Source organism: Oryx dammah, unplaced genomic scaffold (assembly GCF_014754425.2).
Source record: "Oryx dammah isolate SB20612 unplaced genomic scaffold, SCBI_Odam_1.1 HiC_scaffold_21, whole genome shotgun sequence".
Classification (NCBI taxonomy): Eukaryota; Metazoa; Chordata; class Mammalia; order Artiodactyla; family Bovidae; genus Oryx; species Oryx dammah.
The window spans coordinates 20,196,203-20,211,446 of record NW_024070205.1 but is presented as its reverse complement, the minus strand read 5'-3'; the positions used below and the strand labels follow the sequence as shown (position 1 = coordinate 20,211,446).

General features: G+C 41.7%; 1 protein-coding gene across 1 annotated transcript in view; it reads left to right on the top strand.

Moving 5' to 3' along the window:
- The window catches only part of AXDND1 (axonemal dynein light chain domain containing 1), a 74,062-nt gene extending 59,534 nt beyond the window's left edge, over positions 1 to 14,528 (top strand). The window contains exons 22-26 of the mRNA XM_040263889.1: positions 2,320 to 2,433; positions 4,172 to 4,276; positions 10,532 to 10,614; positions 11,483 to 11,724; positions 14,092 to 14,528. Coding sequence (XP_040119823.1) covers positions 2,320 to 2,433; positions 4,172 to 4,276; positions 10,532 to 10,614; positions 11,483 to 11,724; positions 14,092 to 14,156 — 609 coding nt within the window. The 3' untranslated portion in view covers positions 14,157 to 14,528. The remainder of the gene's footprint in view (positions 1 to 2,319; positions 2,434 to 4,171; positions 4,277 to 10,531; positions 10,615 to 11,482; positions 11,725 to 14,091) is intronic.
- Positions 14,529 to 15,244: the final 716 nt, after the last annotated feature.

Genomic DNA, 15,244 nt, shown 5'->3' with positions numbered 1-15,244 from the left:
TAGCTGAGAAAAGAAGAGAAGTGAAAAGCAAGGGAGAAAGGGAAAGATGTATCCAGCTGAATGCAGAGTTCCAAAGATTAACAAGGAGAGATAAGAAGGGCTTCTTAAATGAACAATGCAAAGAAATAGAGGAAAGCATTACAATGGGAAATACTAGAGATCTTGTCAAGAAAATCAAGGGAACATTTTATGCAAGGATGGGCATGATAAAGGACAGAAACAGTAAGGACCTAATAGAAGCAGAAGAGATTAAGAAGAGATGGTAAGAATACACAGAACTATATAAGAACAGTCTTAATGACCCAGATAACTACAAGGATGTGGTCACTCAACTAGAGCTGGACATCCTGGAGTATAAAGTCAAGTGGGCAGTAGGAAGCATTACTTCGAACAAAGGTATTGGAGGTGACAGAATTCCAGCTGAGTTGTTTAAACTCCTAAAAGATAATGCTGTGAAAGTTCTGCACTCAGTATGTCAGCAAATTTGGAAAACTGAACAGTGGGCACAGGACTGGAAAAAGTCAGTTTTCATTCTAATCCCAAAGAATAATGCCAAAGAATGTTCAAACTATCACACAATTGCATTCATTTCACATGCTAGCAAGGTTATGCTGAAAATCCTTTAAGCTAGGTTTCAGCAGTATATGAACTGAGAACTTCCAGATATACATGTTGGGTTTCAAAGAGGCAGAGAGAGGAACCAGAGATCAAATTGCCAACATCTGTTGGATCATGGAGAAAGCAAGGAAGTTCCAGAAAAAAACTTCTGCTTCATTGACTACGCTAAAGCGTTTGCCTGTGTGGATCACAACAAATGTGTGGAAAATTCTATAAGAGATGGGCATACCAGACCACCTAACTGTCTCTTGAGAAAGCTGTATGCAGTTCAAGAAGCAACAGTTAAAATCAAACATGGAACAACTGACTGTTTCCAAGTTGGGAAAGGAGTATGACAAGGCTGTATATTGTCACCCTGCTTATTTAACTCCCATGCAGAGTACATCATGCGGAATGCCAGGGTGGATGAGTGACAAGCTGAAATCAAGATTGCCAGGAGAAATAACAACATCAGATATGCAGATGGTAACACTCTAATGGCAGAAAGTGAAAAGGAACTAAAGAGCCTTTTGATGAAGGTTAAAGATGAGAGTGAAAAAGCTGGCTTAAAATTCACCATTCAAAAAACTAAGATCATGATTCCTTCAGTTCATGGCAAACAGAAGGGGAAAAAGTAGAAGCAGTGACAGATTTTATTCTCTTGGGCTCCAAAATCACTGGGAACAGTGACTGCAGCCACAAAATTAACAGATGCAGAGACATCACTTTGCCAATAAAGATCTGTATAGTCAAAGCCATAGTTTTTCCAGTAGTCATTAAGGATGTGAGTTGGACCATAAAGAAAGCTGAGCGCCGAGGAATTGATGCTTTTGTGGTGCTGGAGAAGACTCTTTAAAGTCCTTTGGACAGCAAGGAGATCAAACCAGTCACTCCTAAAGGAAATCAATCCTGAATATTCACTGGAAAGAAACTTCAGTGCTTTGGGCATCTGATGTGAAGAGCCGACTCATTGGAAAAGACCCTGATGCTGGGAAATACTGAAGTCAAAAGGAGAAGGGGGTGGCGGAGGGTGGGATGGTTGGATGGCATCATCAACTCGATAGACATGGGTTTGAGCAAACTCCAGGAAATAGTCAAGGACAGGGAAGCCTGGTGTGCTGCAGTCCATGGGGTCACATGACTGAGTGACTGAACAAGAACAACATGTGGCTAGAGTGATGGTTTTGAAATGTGAAATAGGTCAATCAGATTACTGGTACGTCAGGATAAAATCCAGTCTCCCTGGCGTAATATTCTAGTCCTTCCTCTGTGACTGTGCTCCTGTCCATCTGCTTCTAAGTTTTTGTTCTATTGACCTCCTTTTGTTCTTAGTGCCAGTCATGTGCAAATAACATTCTCTGTCTGTAACTCACTTGTGCCATCTTTTTCCTCCTCACCCATCCTTCAAGAGGAAACGCAGACATTATGTCCTCCAAGAAACCTTCTTGATTAACCCTCTCTTTCACCCCTGCCCAATACCAGATCTGGCTTAGGTGCTCCTACTCTTTGATTATATGTAACCATAGTATTTTCTTGTCCACTAAATTGTAAGCTGCTGAAGGCAGGGACTGTTCTTATTAACCTTTGTATCCTTATCACTAGCATAATGCCCAGTTACAAAATTAATGCTCATTAAATATTTTTTGAATGGAAATATTGCTAATCTTCTACAAAAATATTTATGTCCACTAAGCTACAATATAATATTGTTGTATCTAATAGGATAGTCTAAAAGAATTAAGTGAGCCTGAAGCAAGAAAGAGTCATAAAGAAATTGAAGAAAACATGGAGGACAAGAAACTTGAGAAGGAAAAGAAAGAAGAGAGTGAAGAAGAGGTAAGATTATTTAGTACTATTTCCTTTTCCTTTATATTTTTAAAGAAAATAAATAATGAATATATATATATTTAAAGAATGAATATATAATGAAAAAATATATATATATTTGAGTCTCCAAGATGGCTAGTGGTAAAGAATCCCCCTGCCAATGCCAGAGACATGAGTTCAATCCCTGAGTCAGGAAGATCTCCTGGAGAAGGAAATGGCAGGCTATATAGTCCATGGGAGTCAGACTCGACTTAGCGACTAAACAATAACAAATGCAGTGTGTGTATATACATATGTATATATACTGTTGAAAGTAGAAATAGATCATCTGCAGTGAATGCTTCAACTTCCTTCCTTTCCTCGTTTAGATTTAACCATACTTGCACGCACACTTATGTCTTTATTTTCCAAGGATAGGGTGCCCTCTTCCTTTCTAAATTCAGCCCTTTCCTAACTGGCCTCATTCACCTATACGACTGATAACTACACAATCTACCTCTCACTCTGATGCTGTTTCTTTATCCTTTCATTGGCATATTTTTCAAATAGTTGTTTAAACTCTCTGTCTCTACTCTTCAGCTCCCACTCTGAGCTGCCTTTTCTCACTTCCCTCAGGCCATCCACACTTCTCTTCTCCTTATCCTGTCTCCACCCCTGCCGTGGCATTAATAATAAAAGTAACCCCTTATTGGGGCATTTGTAATAATAATAATAATGAAAATACAATGATAACTACCAATAATTGAGTGCCTACCACGGCCTATATGCTTTGCACATGTTTTCTCTTACTTACACAATACAACCTCAAGGTCAATATTATTGTTCCCATTTTACAGATAAGAAAACTGAAGCTCAAGAAGGAACTGACTTACGAAAACCATATGCTATTAAGTGGCAGAACCAACATTCAAACCTAGTTTAGTCTGCCATAAGAACCCTTGTAATTCCTAGGTATACTACTACTTTCTTTGGCTTTCAGAACTCATGATCACTCTCCATTTTGTCTTAATTTACTTCCCTAGGGTGTTTCTTTGCTGTGAATAGTTTAAATATTGGCATGACCCCAGACCATGACATACATCCTTTACTCACTTTACGTACTGTACAAAAGAATAAAAATATTGTATAACACCCATGCCTCTTTTGATCAGCATTTTCTGCTTTTCTTCTGGTATAGTACTTGGCATATAAAAGGCAAAATATATGGAATACATTATTTTTTGGCCACTAAATCTGTCATACCTATTAAATCTCCTCCTTCTCTTCTTTTGACGCCTGAGTTCAGGCCCTTTCCTTCCTATTTTACAAACTCCTATTCAGCTTTCAAATATCGTTTCACTGTAAAACAAAAATAACAAAAACCTAGGGTGTCTAGACAAAATGCAGGGCCCTTTTCTGGGTACACATAGCTCGTAGAACTTACCTTTATGATCACAGTAATCATGTAGACCATAATTATTTTATTGGTTATCTCTCCCACAATTCTGTGAGTTCCTGAGGTCTGAAAGAAATCCTCTTTGTTTGTTTCACAGTTGCTTCCCTTTGTCCCCACTTCCCTATCCCCGCTAATTTTTCCCACAGTGTTTCCTGTAAGTCTTCTAAATGCTTCCTGAAAGTCTTCTAAATGCTTCCTGAATGATGAAAACAAATGGAAAACCAAAGCTTCAGACATGGTACCAGGCAACTTGCCCTGCCACTGGGTCACACCCCAGCTTACTAACAGGTCTGTGGTATTTCTATGCTCTAGAAACCTTCGACATCTACAGAACAGGAAAAAATCATTCGAGTCATTGGAGAAGATGAAAATATTCATTCTCAACCTCTGTATGGAACAGATGCATTGTCTTCTTGGGTATGTATCTGCAACTCAGCTAGGAAATTCAAAACTAGAAAATTTAACATTATGTAAAAATTATATGGATCTAACATAACTTTTAGCATTTCTAAGAGAACACCTAAGTAACATATTTTCCAGATTTATTTTTCTCCCAGCATCATCCTTGGAAAAACTCTTGTTTGTTCACAAAAACTTTTCTTTCTCATCCTTAAAACTCATTTTAAAATCAGCATTTCATCCCTTTCCTTAACTTAACAATATTATGGTCAATATTTGATCAATTTAAAGAATGTATTTGTTCAGCAGACTCTTGATAACTGTGATAAGAACATACCACCAAGCACAAGAATTACTGGGAAACTGGAAACTCAGCAGGAAAACAAAGTTAAAACTCCTTCACAAAAAGTTCTAGGATCATTTACACTTAAGTTAGCTCTAGATTTGTATCTCTCTGTACAGGATGCCATGACTTGAGGAATCTCTGGGTGGGCTTCATCCCACGAACCCCCTGAAAATGGTATGCAACATTCTGTCTGTATAGTCATACTGTGCATTTTCTCGGGGAGCAAGGAGATGTGCTGGAAATCCATAGACATCATCAAATTTCTCAACCTCAAAGTTAAGAACCATTTCATTGCTAGGAGTCTGACCCGTCTGAGTAGGAACAGGCGTGGTGAGCTGTGATGAGTGTACTGGTGGATAGCAGCTAGATCACTAAAGTGGCTGCATGGTCCAAAGTAGAGGGATATTGCAGGGATGTATGTGAAGGGAGATTGTAGGAAATAGGCTCCAACTCTGGGAGGAAGAACTGGGTGAAATGATGTGGAGAGTTAGGCAGGAGCAGGCAAAATTGGAGAAAGAGTGGTGCATGGGGTTTGGGTTGCAATCACATTCTCCCAAAGTAATGCCTTTTTAACAAGTTTCTAAAATTATATATTAATATGTCAGTTGATAGGCTTCCTAGGTGGCTCAGTGGTAAAGAATCCGCTTGCCAATGCATGAGACACAGGTTCGATCCCTAAGTCAGGAAGATCCCCTGGAGGAGGAAATGGCAACCCGCTCCAGTATTCTTGCCTGGAAAATCCCATGAACAGAAGAGCCTGGTGGGCGACAGTCCATGGGGTCACAGAGTCTGGCGCAACTGAACTGAGCACGCACACATATCAGATGAGAAGACTGTGAGGCAAAGATGTAAGGGTAAGCGATGCAAACACAATGTCATGAGACATATTTTCTAAAAAAGCAAACAAAGGGTAGCACTATAATGAGAACCCCCCACCAGTCCCACCCCAAACCTTCCTACCCCAGATTCTCTCCCCTGAAGTAAAAGCCCTGCTATGCTATCCTGGCAAGGCATCAGTGTGCGTGCTAAGTCGCTTCAGTCATTTCCGACTCTTTGCGACCCCATGGACTGTAGCCTGCCAGGCTCCTCTGTCCATGGGATTCTCCAGGCAAGAATACTGGAGTGGGTTGCTGTGTCCTCCTCCAGGGGATCTTCCTGACCCAGGGATCGAACCCTCATCTCTTGTGTCTCCTGCATTGGCAGTCGGGTTCTTTACCATTAGTGCCACCTGGGAAGCCTGGCAAGGCATCAGGGTCTGGCCTACAGTGTGGCAAGAAGCAGTCAGGAAAATAGAAGCCTGTAGCCTGGGGCAAAATGGAGGGTGCAGTGCTTGTCTTCGATAGCATGAGGCTCCTGCGCGAGGATGCCACAGTTCCATCTGATACAGCGTGGTGCCGTGTTGCGAGCCCACCTGAGGACGATGTGGTCCAGAAAGTCTATCTCTTGGCTTTGAAAAGTTGCTAATGTTCTACTATAGATCCCTGAAAACCCAACTGGCCAGGTTCTCGTTGACCCTGAGGCCTAAAATGGACTAAAATGCCATCCAGAGGTACTTGCAAGTTCCTTGAAGTAAGGAAGAGTCACATTCATCCTAGGGGGTGGTGACTGGGCCACTGCACAGGTAGAAAGGGGTCACCAGGTACTCAAACAGAGAGGCCCTGTGTGCTAGGCAAGTGAAGGCAAAGTTGATCTTTGGGGATGTCGGTACCCAGAGAATGAAGATCCTTGACCTGGAGGAGGTCAGAGATTCGGGGCGGGAGGTGGAGCCTGGGGGAAGGGTGCTGTCTTGATGTGGACTGTGCTGTGGACTCGGTGGGGCAGGAGGGGCCTTGGCTCTGTGCTCTTTCCATTCATAAAGACATCTGGGCTCCCTGAGGGCAGTTTAAGATTTTAAAACTTTCACTGTAAAAATTTCTTTTGCTTTATTTGCTTGTTTTTCCTGTATCCTCCCCCTCCCCGCCACCCCGCCCCGTCTTTCTTTTTTTCTTTTTGACAGACACTTAGCCTCTGGCCCTAAGAAGGTAGCAACCATTTAGCAGGGCTACAGATCCAAGGCACTAGTTCTGTTGGGCGGTGGCTCGCTCTCTCTATGGTCTGCAAATACGGCTCCCAGGAGGCAGTTTGAATGACACTGGGGAAGGAAAGAGAAAAGGAAGGAAGGGACAGAGAAGCAAAAACCTTGTGGTTTGCAGGTATAACTTGTCATGTCCGCCATAACTAGGAGAGGGAGAGGGATGGACTATCAGTTACTCAAAACTCTCTTCAGTTAGCTGGAAATTAGGACTTTGTGGGAAATCCTGAAGACTGTACTCAAAGCAGGAACCGTGCATAAAACTCAGCCTGCTGTGCCTGTTTCAGGCACTATCCGGTCTGGCACTTCCTGATTTCACTGGTGAATCAAGTGACCCCAGTAAGCAGCCCTGACCCTGCCTCTGCATGTCCTGGGGTGCCACCTGATTTAATCACGTCTGAGAACTTACTGCAGGGCACCCCTTGTGGCCCTCTCTGAATGAGAATCATTTCAAAGTTGTCCCTGGAGGAGAAGCAGCCTGAACTCTGTAACAATTCGCTGACGGGTGGAGGTGTGGGAAGACTAAATTCAGCAAACTTTCCCGGAGGCTACCCGCAGTGTTCAGCTGACCCCAGGCACTGCCCCTTGGCTGCACAAACTGGATTGCCTAAGGCTCAGCTACCCTAATGTTAGCAAGATGTTAGGAACAATCTCTTTTAGGCCTGCCTTCAAACCACAGGTTCTGCCTGTTTGTAAAGAGTTGTAAATTTGAGGGAGATGGGAGATTTTTGCTGATCACCTCTAAACTCCTTTGAAAGAAAGAGTAGGGGCCAGACTTGGAGGATCAGCCATATTTCTTACACTGAGCTAAAGGAAGCGCTTAGAAACCTGTGTTTTCCTTCCACAATACCATGTATCCCCAGCGTAGGTATTAAGAGCACTGACCAAATTATCCATCTTTTAACGGCAGCAGGGAAGGGTCCTTGGAATTGGTGGGTCCGGAAAATATGTCCAAAGCTGACAGGGTCACTGTGGCTGGCTAGGCATTCAGTCCTGAGCATTGGATTCCAAGGAACTGGGTCTGAAGCCAGATCCTCCCTGAAATAGTCTCAAGCTAAAGATGTTAGTCCAGTCTAAAGCCCATTCACGGGTTTCCCTGGTGACTCAGTGTTAAAGAATCCTCCTGCCAATGCAGAAGACACAAGTTTGATCCCTGGTCAGGGAAGGTCCCACATGCTGCGAAGCAACTAAACCTGTGCGCCACAACTATCGAGCCTGTGCTCTAGAGCCCAGGAGCCACTGCTACTGAAGCCACTGCAATGAGAAGCCCGTGCACCGTAACTAGAGAGTAGCCTCTGCTCGCTGCAACAAGAGAAAGCCTGCACAGCAGCGGAGACCCAGCACGGCCAAAAACAAATTAAAAAAAAAACTAAGCCCTTTAGTAGAGTCAGACCTCAGGAAAACCAAGCCAAAAAGGCCAAAGGCATAATTGGAGTCTGATAGAGAGACTAGCTGAAAGCTATAGCAGGTTGGCACAAACAAGGATGGTCCAATGCAGTTGCTTCCAAGAGCCACGTGGCCCATGTTTGTCTCTATTATACAGTGGGTGAAAGAGCTTTAGCCAGAGGAAGCTTCAAAATATGAAAAAAGGGCTCAAGGCAGAGTCTCTGTGATTTCCCTTGAGGCATCTATATCCAGTGGGCTTCCCAGGTGGCTCATTGGTAAAGAATCCAGTTCACTTGCCAAGCATGAGACGAGAGTTCCATCTCTGGGTCGGGAAGACCCTGGGAGAAGGAAATGGGAACCTACTCCAGTATTCTTGCCTGAGAAATCCCATGGACAGAGGAGCCTGGTGGGCCATAATCCATGGGGTTGCAGAAGAGTTGGACTTGACCTAGCAACTAAACAACAACAGTCTGTATCCATATATATGGCTGATGCAGGGAAGTTTGCTCCTTGGCATATATAGAGGAGGCCATAATTCTAGAAACCCAACCGTCCAGCATTTTGGACCATGGGAATTTCCTACTGAAGGATTTGAAAAGGACCACAAAACATTAATCTATACTTGGTGGTTTCAAAACAGAGGAATGCTTTGCTGGCACACTATAACTAAATATCTGTCTTTTGAATGAAGGAGGAGAGTCAGAAGGCTGAAAGGTACACATTGTAACTAAATATCTGCCTTTTATCTGAAAGGTACTTTCACAGAGTACAGTCCTGATCTACTTTGGTTTCCACCTGTAGTTAAAACTGCTTCATGTAGCTGTACAAATCATGTGGGATTCCAGTTCCAGAAGGCTCTGCTGTGAAAAACCTCCTTTTGGATTCAAAGAACAAATAAATTAGTAGTATGTGCTGTATGACTGCAGCTATGAAATTAAAAGATGCTTACTCCTTGGAAGGAAAGTTATGACCAACCTAGACAGCATATTGAAAAGCAGAGACATTACTTTGCCAACAAAGGTCCGTCTAGTCAAGGCTATGGTTTTTCCAGTGGTCATGTATGGATGTGAGAGTTGGATTGTGAAGAAGGCTGAGTACTGAAGAATTGATGCTTTTGAACTGTGGTGTTGGAGAAGACTCTTGAGAGTCCCTTGGACTGCAAGGAGATCCAACCAGTCCATTCTGAAGGAGATCAGCCCTGGGATTTCTTTGGAAGGAATGATGCTAAAGCTGAAACCCCAGAACTATGGCCACCTCATGTGAAGAGTTGACTCATTGGAAAAGACTCTGATGCTGGGAGGGATTGGGGGCAGGAGAAAAAGGGGACGACAGAGGATGAGATGGCTGGATGGCATCACTGACTCGATGGACGTGAGTCTGAGTGAACTCCGGGAGATGGTGATGGACAGGGAGGCCTGGCGTGCTGCGATTCATGGGGTGGCAAAGAGTCGGACACGACTGAGTGACTGAACTGAACTAACTGAACTGATGTGCTGTCTAAGCGAGACCACATGACACATTGGTGGTCCAGCCTGAACAAGGACAGATTTATTATCCAAAGGGGAGGCAAGACAGAAAGAGGAAAAATATGTGACTGAGACAATAGCAAAAGAATAAAAGAACTAGAGGAAAAGTGAACTTGTTTGATAGTTTGTTTTTGCTGGTTTGCTTTTAGAAAAAGCGAGCATGGTGCAGTACCATGTGTGACTGAGGATGGAGAAGCCAAGATGAAGGTTTTGCTTTAACCACTAGATCATTCTGTGATTATGGCCGGCTGCCTATCCTTGTAGGTTCCCCTTTCCATCTAGAAGGTGGGGTTTACCTTTTACTTGTCTCTGTTGGGGAAATGTGGATAAAAGAGATTTTTAAAAGTACACAGGTCTGGAAAAATGCCTCATAATATTCATTTTAACATATAGTTTTTGTCTTCTAAATTTTTCTCTTTTGTCTTCCTCTTATTTTCTGGAGTATATTTAGAGTCAAAATAAGTAAGAGGTTTTTTTAAAAAAATATATTTTCACTACTTTGATATCTATGAAGTTTCCTAAGAAATTGAAAGATCTGATTGGATTATGCAATGCTATGTGCTTAGTGAAGTAAATTATTAATGAGAGAACTATAATTGATTTCCTTGATATTTAACTTGGTTAGAGAAATATGTTTGCCCTTCTCTTTATTTTTTAAACTTTCTCTTCTTTCTCTGCTTCTTTTTGTTGATATTGTTTTCCCTGCTTGTTCTTTACAACTCTAATAAAGTTTATATCCATCTGAGTATGAATAATTGGCAATCTGGTATGGTATCTGGCCACAGTCAGTCCCTGTTCTTCTTTCATATTAAGAGTGTGTCTAATTATCTACTATATAAATATGAATAGCAGAAAAAGATAGCTTGGTCTAGAACATCCTGAAGAAGGAGGCTATTTACTGTTGGGACTTTCAGTTCATTCATAGTACATACTTTTCTTGTCAGAGAGAATCAGCTAATCAAGGTACATTGGCCCCAAAGTATCTTGAAGCAATGGCTATACTTGACCGCACACAGGAGAAGTTAATGTAAGTATGAGACAGCACAATGGTAAGAAGACAGAGATTGTTGTCCAGGAGGTCTAGCTGAGAATTGCATACTTCTGGGCTTATTTTTGGTTCTCCTGTTTCCTTTTTCCTTACAAGCAGGATGGGTACCATCAAATCGTCTGGAGGCAATGAATTAAACTGCTCCGGTAGCAACAGCTGTCCCTCAGCTACATTGGAGATGGAGGAAGTCCAGTGTGTGTGTGTGTGTGTGTGTGTGTGTGTGTATAGGATGGGAGCAGAGTGTGAGGAGTGATCCAGCTCAGTATGTTTTAAAAGATGAGCTAGAGAAATAAATGGAACTAGAAGAAGCTATCATGTGCAAGAAAGAAGGTTACATAACCCAAATGGTAGGAAGGATAATGGAGTTAAGATAGCTAAGAAACTATGAGAAGAAGAGATATAGACATATATGTTCTAGTTATTAAGCACACTTCAAACTGGTTTTTGTGACTGTAAGATCTGGTTTTAAAGGTGCTGGAAAATAAGGGTCACTATTTTATTTGCTTGTTGGATTATATCAATATAGAGAAGCCAAGCTTAACCACGGAAAAGGGTTCCTTGGCTATTGGTGGAGAATCCCAAATATCCAAAAGTCAGTTTTTATTAAGAAATTATAAATATATTCTTAAATCGCACCATGACTGCAACTCTGGCATTACCTTCCAGAGTAGCTCCTAGACCCTCAGTTCTTGGCTGAACATTGATGCTGCTGCTTTCCTTGTTTGTGCTATATCTGTATATTCTTCTCATCCCACTACCTTTTTTGGACAATGAATTTCTAGATCTGAAAGATACTTTTTCAGACCTTTCCATTTTACTGTGTTTCTCTGGACTTTGTCAACATCAGAGAGGTGGAAAGCAGAGCCAGACAAGCTGAGGAGAGGTTTGATGATGTGAATGAAAGACTTCATTACACCCTTATAAGAAATAAAGAACTGGAGAAGGAGTTAGAGGAAGTATTGATGAAGTATAAAATGAAGGAGCCTGAAGTGGAAGAAGAAGAAAATGAAGGAGAAAGAGAAGAAGAAAAAGAAGAAGAAGAAGAAGAAATCAGACCACCAGACAGAGCCTCAAAATCTCCAAAGAAAGGTGAGCATTGCTTTCTCATTTTTGCTTCATTTGGATAGTACTTATGAGTGAAAACTTGATTGGGTCATAAATATTTTAGAAGAGCATTAATATTTTTTGTGGTGATCTACTAGCTCATACTTCTCCTAGGAATCCAGATACACACACACACACACACACACCCCCAAATGACTAACAATGGTGACTAATAAACTAATATGAGATACAATTTCAACTTTTAAAACTGGCAAAGCTTTTTAAAAACAAAGAATACAGTGCTGGACAAAGGGCGCAAAGTAGTTAGCTTTACAAATAATACTTGTGGACAGACAGGTATAACTCTTTGAGAAAGCAGTTTGAGAGTGTGTATGGGTAGGCCTCAAAAATATACATGTATTTTGACTTAAGAATTTCACTCTTGAGAATCTAGTCAAAGGAAATAATCACAATTTTTTAAAGCTAGAAAAAAAGACCAGAACAAATATGCCTAAACATTGATATACATTGTCTCTGGTTGCTAAAGGTTTATGGGGAATTTTGTCTTTAGTTTTTAGTACTTAGTGGGTTGTCTATGATGAAAATTATCTTTATTCAACAAGAAAAGGAATTTCACTCTTCATTTTCTTATCTCTAATTAATCTGTAATCTTCCCTCAAAGAGTTTTGAATATCCCCAATATTGGAGGCTATTTGATTTTTGCTTTCATCTTCAACCTGCAGTCTGTTCCCAGGACAGGTCCTGGTGCCAGGGGTAGTACTGGGCAGATATCTATTATCTATTTTTCTCTATCACCCCTTTCTCTGCCTCTGCCTTCAGCAAAAGCAGAAAGCTGGCCAGTCACTCACAGTCCCTGGCTCAGCTGTGGTGTATCCTGTCAGTACTGGAGCAGGAGGAATCTGAGTCCATTTTCTCTCTTCCTATTAACTGTGAACTGGTAAAATGTTAATCATTCCTGGTGTGAAGATGCTTTAGCCTTAGGTCTGAATGTATGTGAGGTAGTTTGCATGAATTTAAAAAAAAAATTATCGTCTATTGTGGTGTGATTTTATCCCGATAATCTAGAAACTAGACTTTCCCTAGATTGTTGTTGCTAAGTTGTGTCCAACTCTTTGCGACCCTGTGGACTGTAGCCCATCAGGTTCCTCCATCCATGGTGTAAATTACTATATGCAAATCACAGAAAAGGTCTTCGTGTTAAACTGGAGAGGTCACCTCAACATGGGATGAGTGACTTTAGTTTCGTCCATTTCCATAAAAGTCTTGAGGATTAGTTTAAATACAAAAATAAAACATTTTAATAACTTTAGGTGGAGGATAACTATTCAGTTACGTCCCAGCCTGCAAACAATAACCTACACACCAAGGATACAACCCCTCTTCTCCCTCCTTTCCATACCCCTCATCAGAGTCACTGCTAGGGACTCAAAAGTAGAGGATGAGAAGCCTTGCAAAGCTTAGGGGAACAGGCTGCTAAGCAAGGCATTCCCCACCATGCAAGTGACCTAAACATTTCTCTGAAAAATCCACAAGTTAGACATTCATTAGAGTTAGCAGGTAGCTCCTTAAAAACAAAACAAAACAAAACATGCAGATACCTTGGAGCAATCTGACATGCATATGGAACATACTGGGTCATATTTTATGAGTTAGTGCAGGGAGCTCTCTTCTCTCCTAATCGTTGTTCAGTGAAGAAACGGAAAATCATACAGTGAAGGAATGAGCCTTGTGAATGCTGAGTAAGGAGAAGATTTGGATGGAGTAGGAAGACATTCATTTTTATGTCATTATTTTTAACAGAAAATCACTGTGTTCTGAGTTATTGATGAAGAAAGGAATGGAGCTTGGTGTTTACAAAGATGAATGTGGCTTAGCCTCTGATCAAAGTGAGGCCTGTGATAAGGAATGGGGACAAGACAGGGTGTGAACAAGGGGACCGTTGAATGCGGGAGGCAGATGGCTGCAGCCAGTCAGAAGGATTCCAAACAATTGAGAAGCTTCATTTTATGGTGCAGTCAGAGACAGCAGGCTTGTGTCGGATCTGTGCATGAGAGACTGGAGGGGACAGGGACCAAGAGACACAACAGGGGTACAGCCACGGATGTGGGAGGGTTCTGGATACCCAGCTCTGTTGGAAAATTTAAGTCTGGGGTATGTACTGGAAGGAAGGAAGGAAGGAATATTCTTCTTTCTCTTCTATCCTTATTACCTATAAACTTTGAGAACATACATTCTCAATCCCAGTAACCAATGTGGAGTCAAATTTTGGGCACATGGTTTGTAGCTTGGGGCTTACTCATGCAGACAGAATTTTAAAAATGCTTTGTAAAATCGAAAGTCCTTAATAAATATAAGGTATTATTACTACAATAATTTTTTTGGTCTTTTCAGAGCTACAGCGCAAGGAGGGTTCTAAATCCAAACTCCGGACTAAATCCAAGATGAAACCCAAATAGCAACCACAGGAAGCTGGGCTACACCACACCACAGCCATCCCAGATATCTGTGCACTTTTGAACTGACAGTGTGGCTCAACTGACGGGACTCCCTTTGCAGCGGACAACTCAGGAACATCTTCTCTTTAAAAGTCACAGTGATGGCTCTAGGCAATCTATCAGTTAGCTTATTTCCAAAATTAAAAATGGTTTGTGTAAAGATTTTCTAGCCTCTTCAGTTGATTTCCCAGTGGAAGTCTGTGAAAAGTGTCAGCTTCTATCAAGAAAATTATGCTTTCTGAGGACTTTGAACTCTGCAGAGGAGAATGGCAAATAAAAAGCATTATTTTTTTTTCAATTTAAAAAAAGGGGATCCTGATAACACTGTTAGTTTTCTGCAGCATTTTCAGATTTCTTATTTCAGAAAATAAGAAAGAATTCTTTTTAAATAATTTTAAAATTATTGTTTTCTTCTTTTTAAATAATTTTTTGTCTTCTCTTCTTTTTAAATAATTTCATTGATTTATTTTTGGTTGTGCTGGGTCTTCGTTGTTGTGTGGGCTATTCTCTACTTGAGGTGAGTGGGGGTTACGCTTTAGCTGCACAGGTTTCTCACCGTTGTGGCGTCTCTTGTGAAGCAAGGGCTGTAGGGTGTGGGGGCTTCGGTAGTTGCAGCGTATGGGCTCAGTGGTTGCGGTTCCCGAACTCCTGAGCACAGGCTCAATAGCTGTGGTACACAGGCTTAGTTGCTCCTCAGCATGTGGAATCTTCCCAGACTAGGGATCAAATCTGTATCTCCTGCATTGGCAGGTGAATTTTTCACTGAGCCAGGAGGGAAGACCCTTACTCCAGACATTCTTAAGATTTATCTGGTCTTCACAATAACCCTACAAAGTAGGTGGAGGAGAGACAGTTTACCCCCTCATTTCTCAGAAGATGAAATTGAGGCCCCAAATGGGCAAAAACTCCCCAAGACCTCAGAGTTAATTGCTGTCAGAGACCCCAGCTTGCTGGCTCGGTGTCTGGGTTGTCCAACAATGGTGATGGGCCACCAGGCCATTGCTCAGATGGCTTCCTTCACAGGGGCCAGTGTTATTGAAGATTCACCC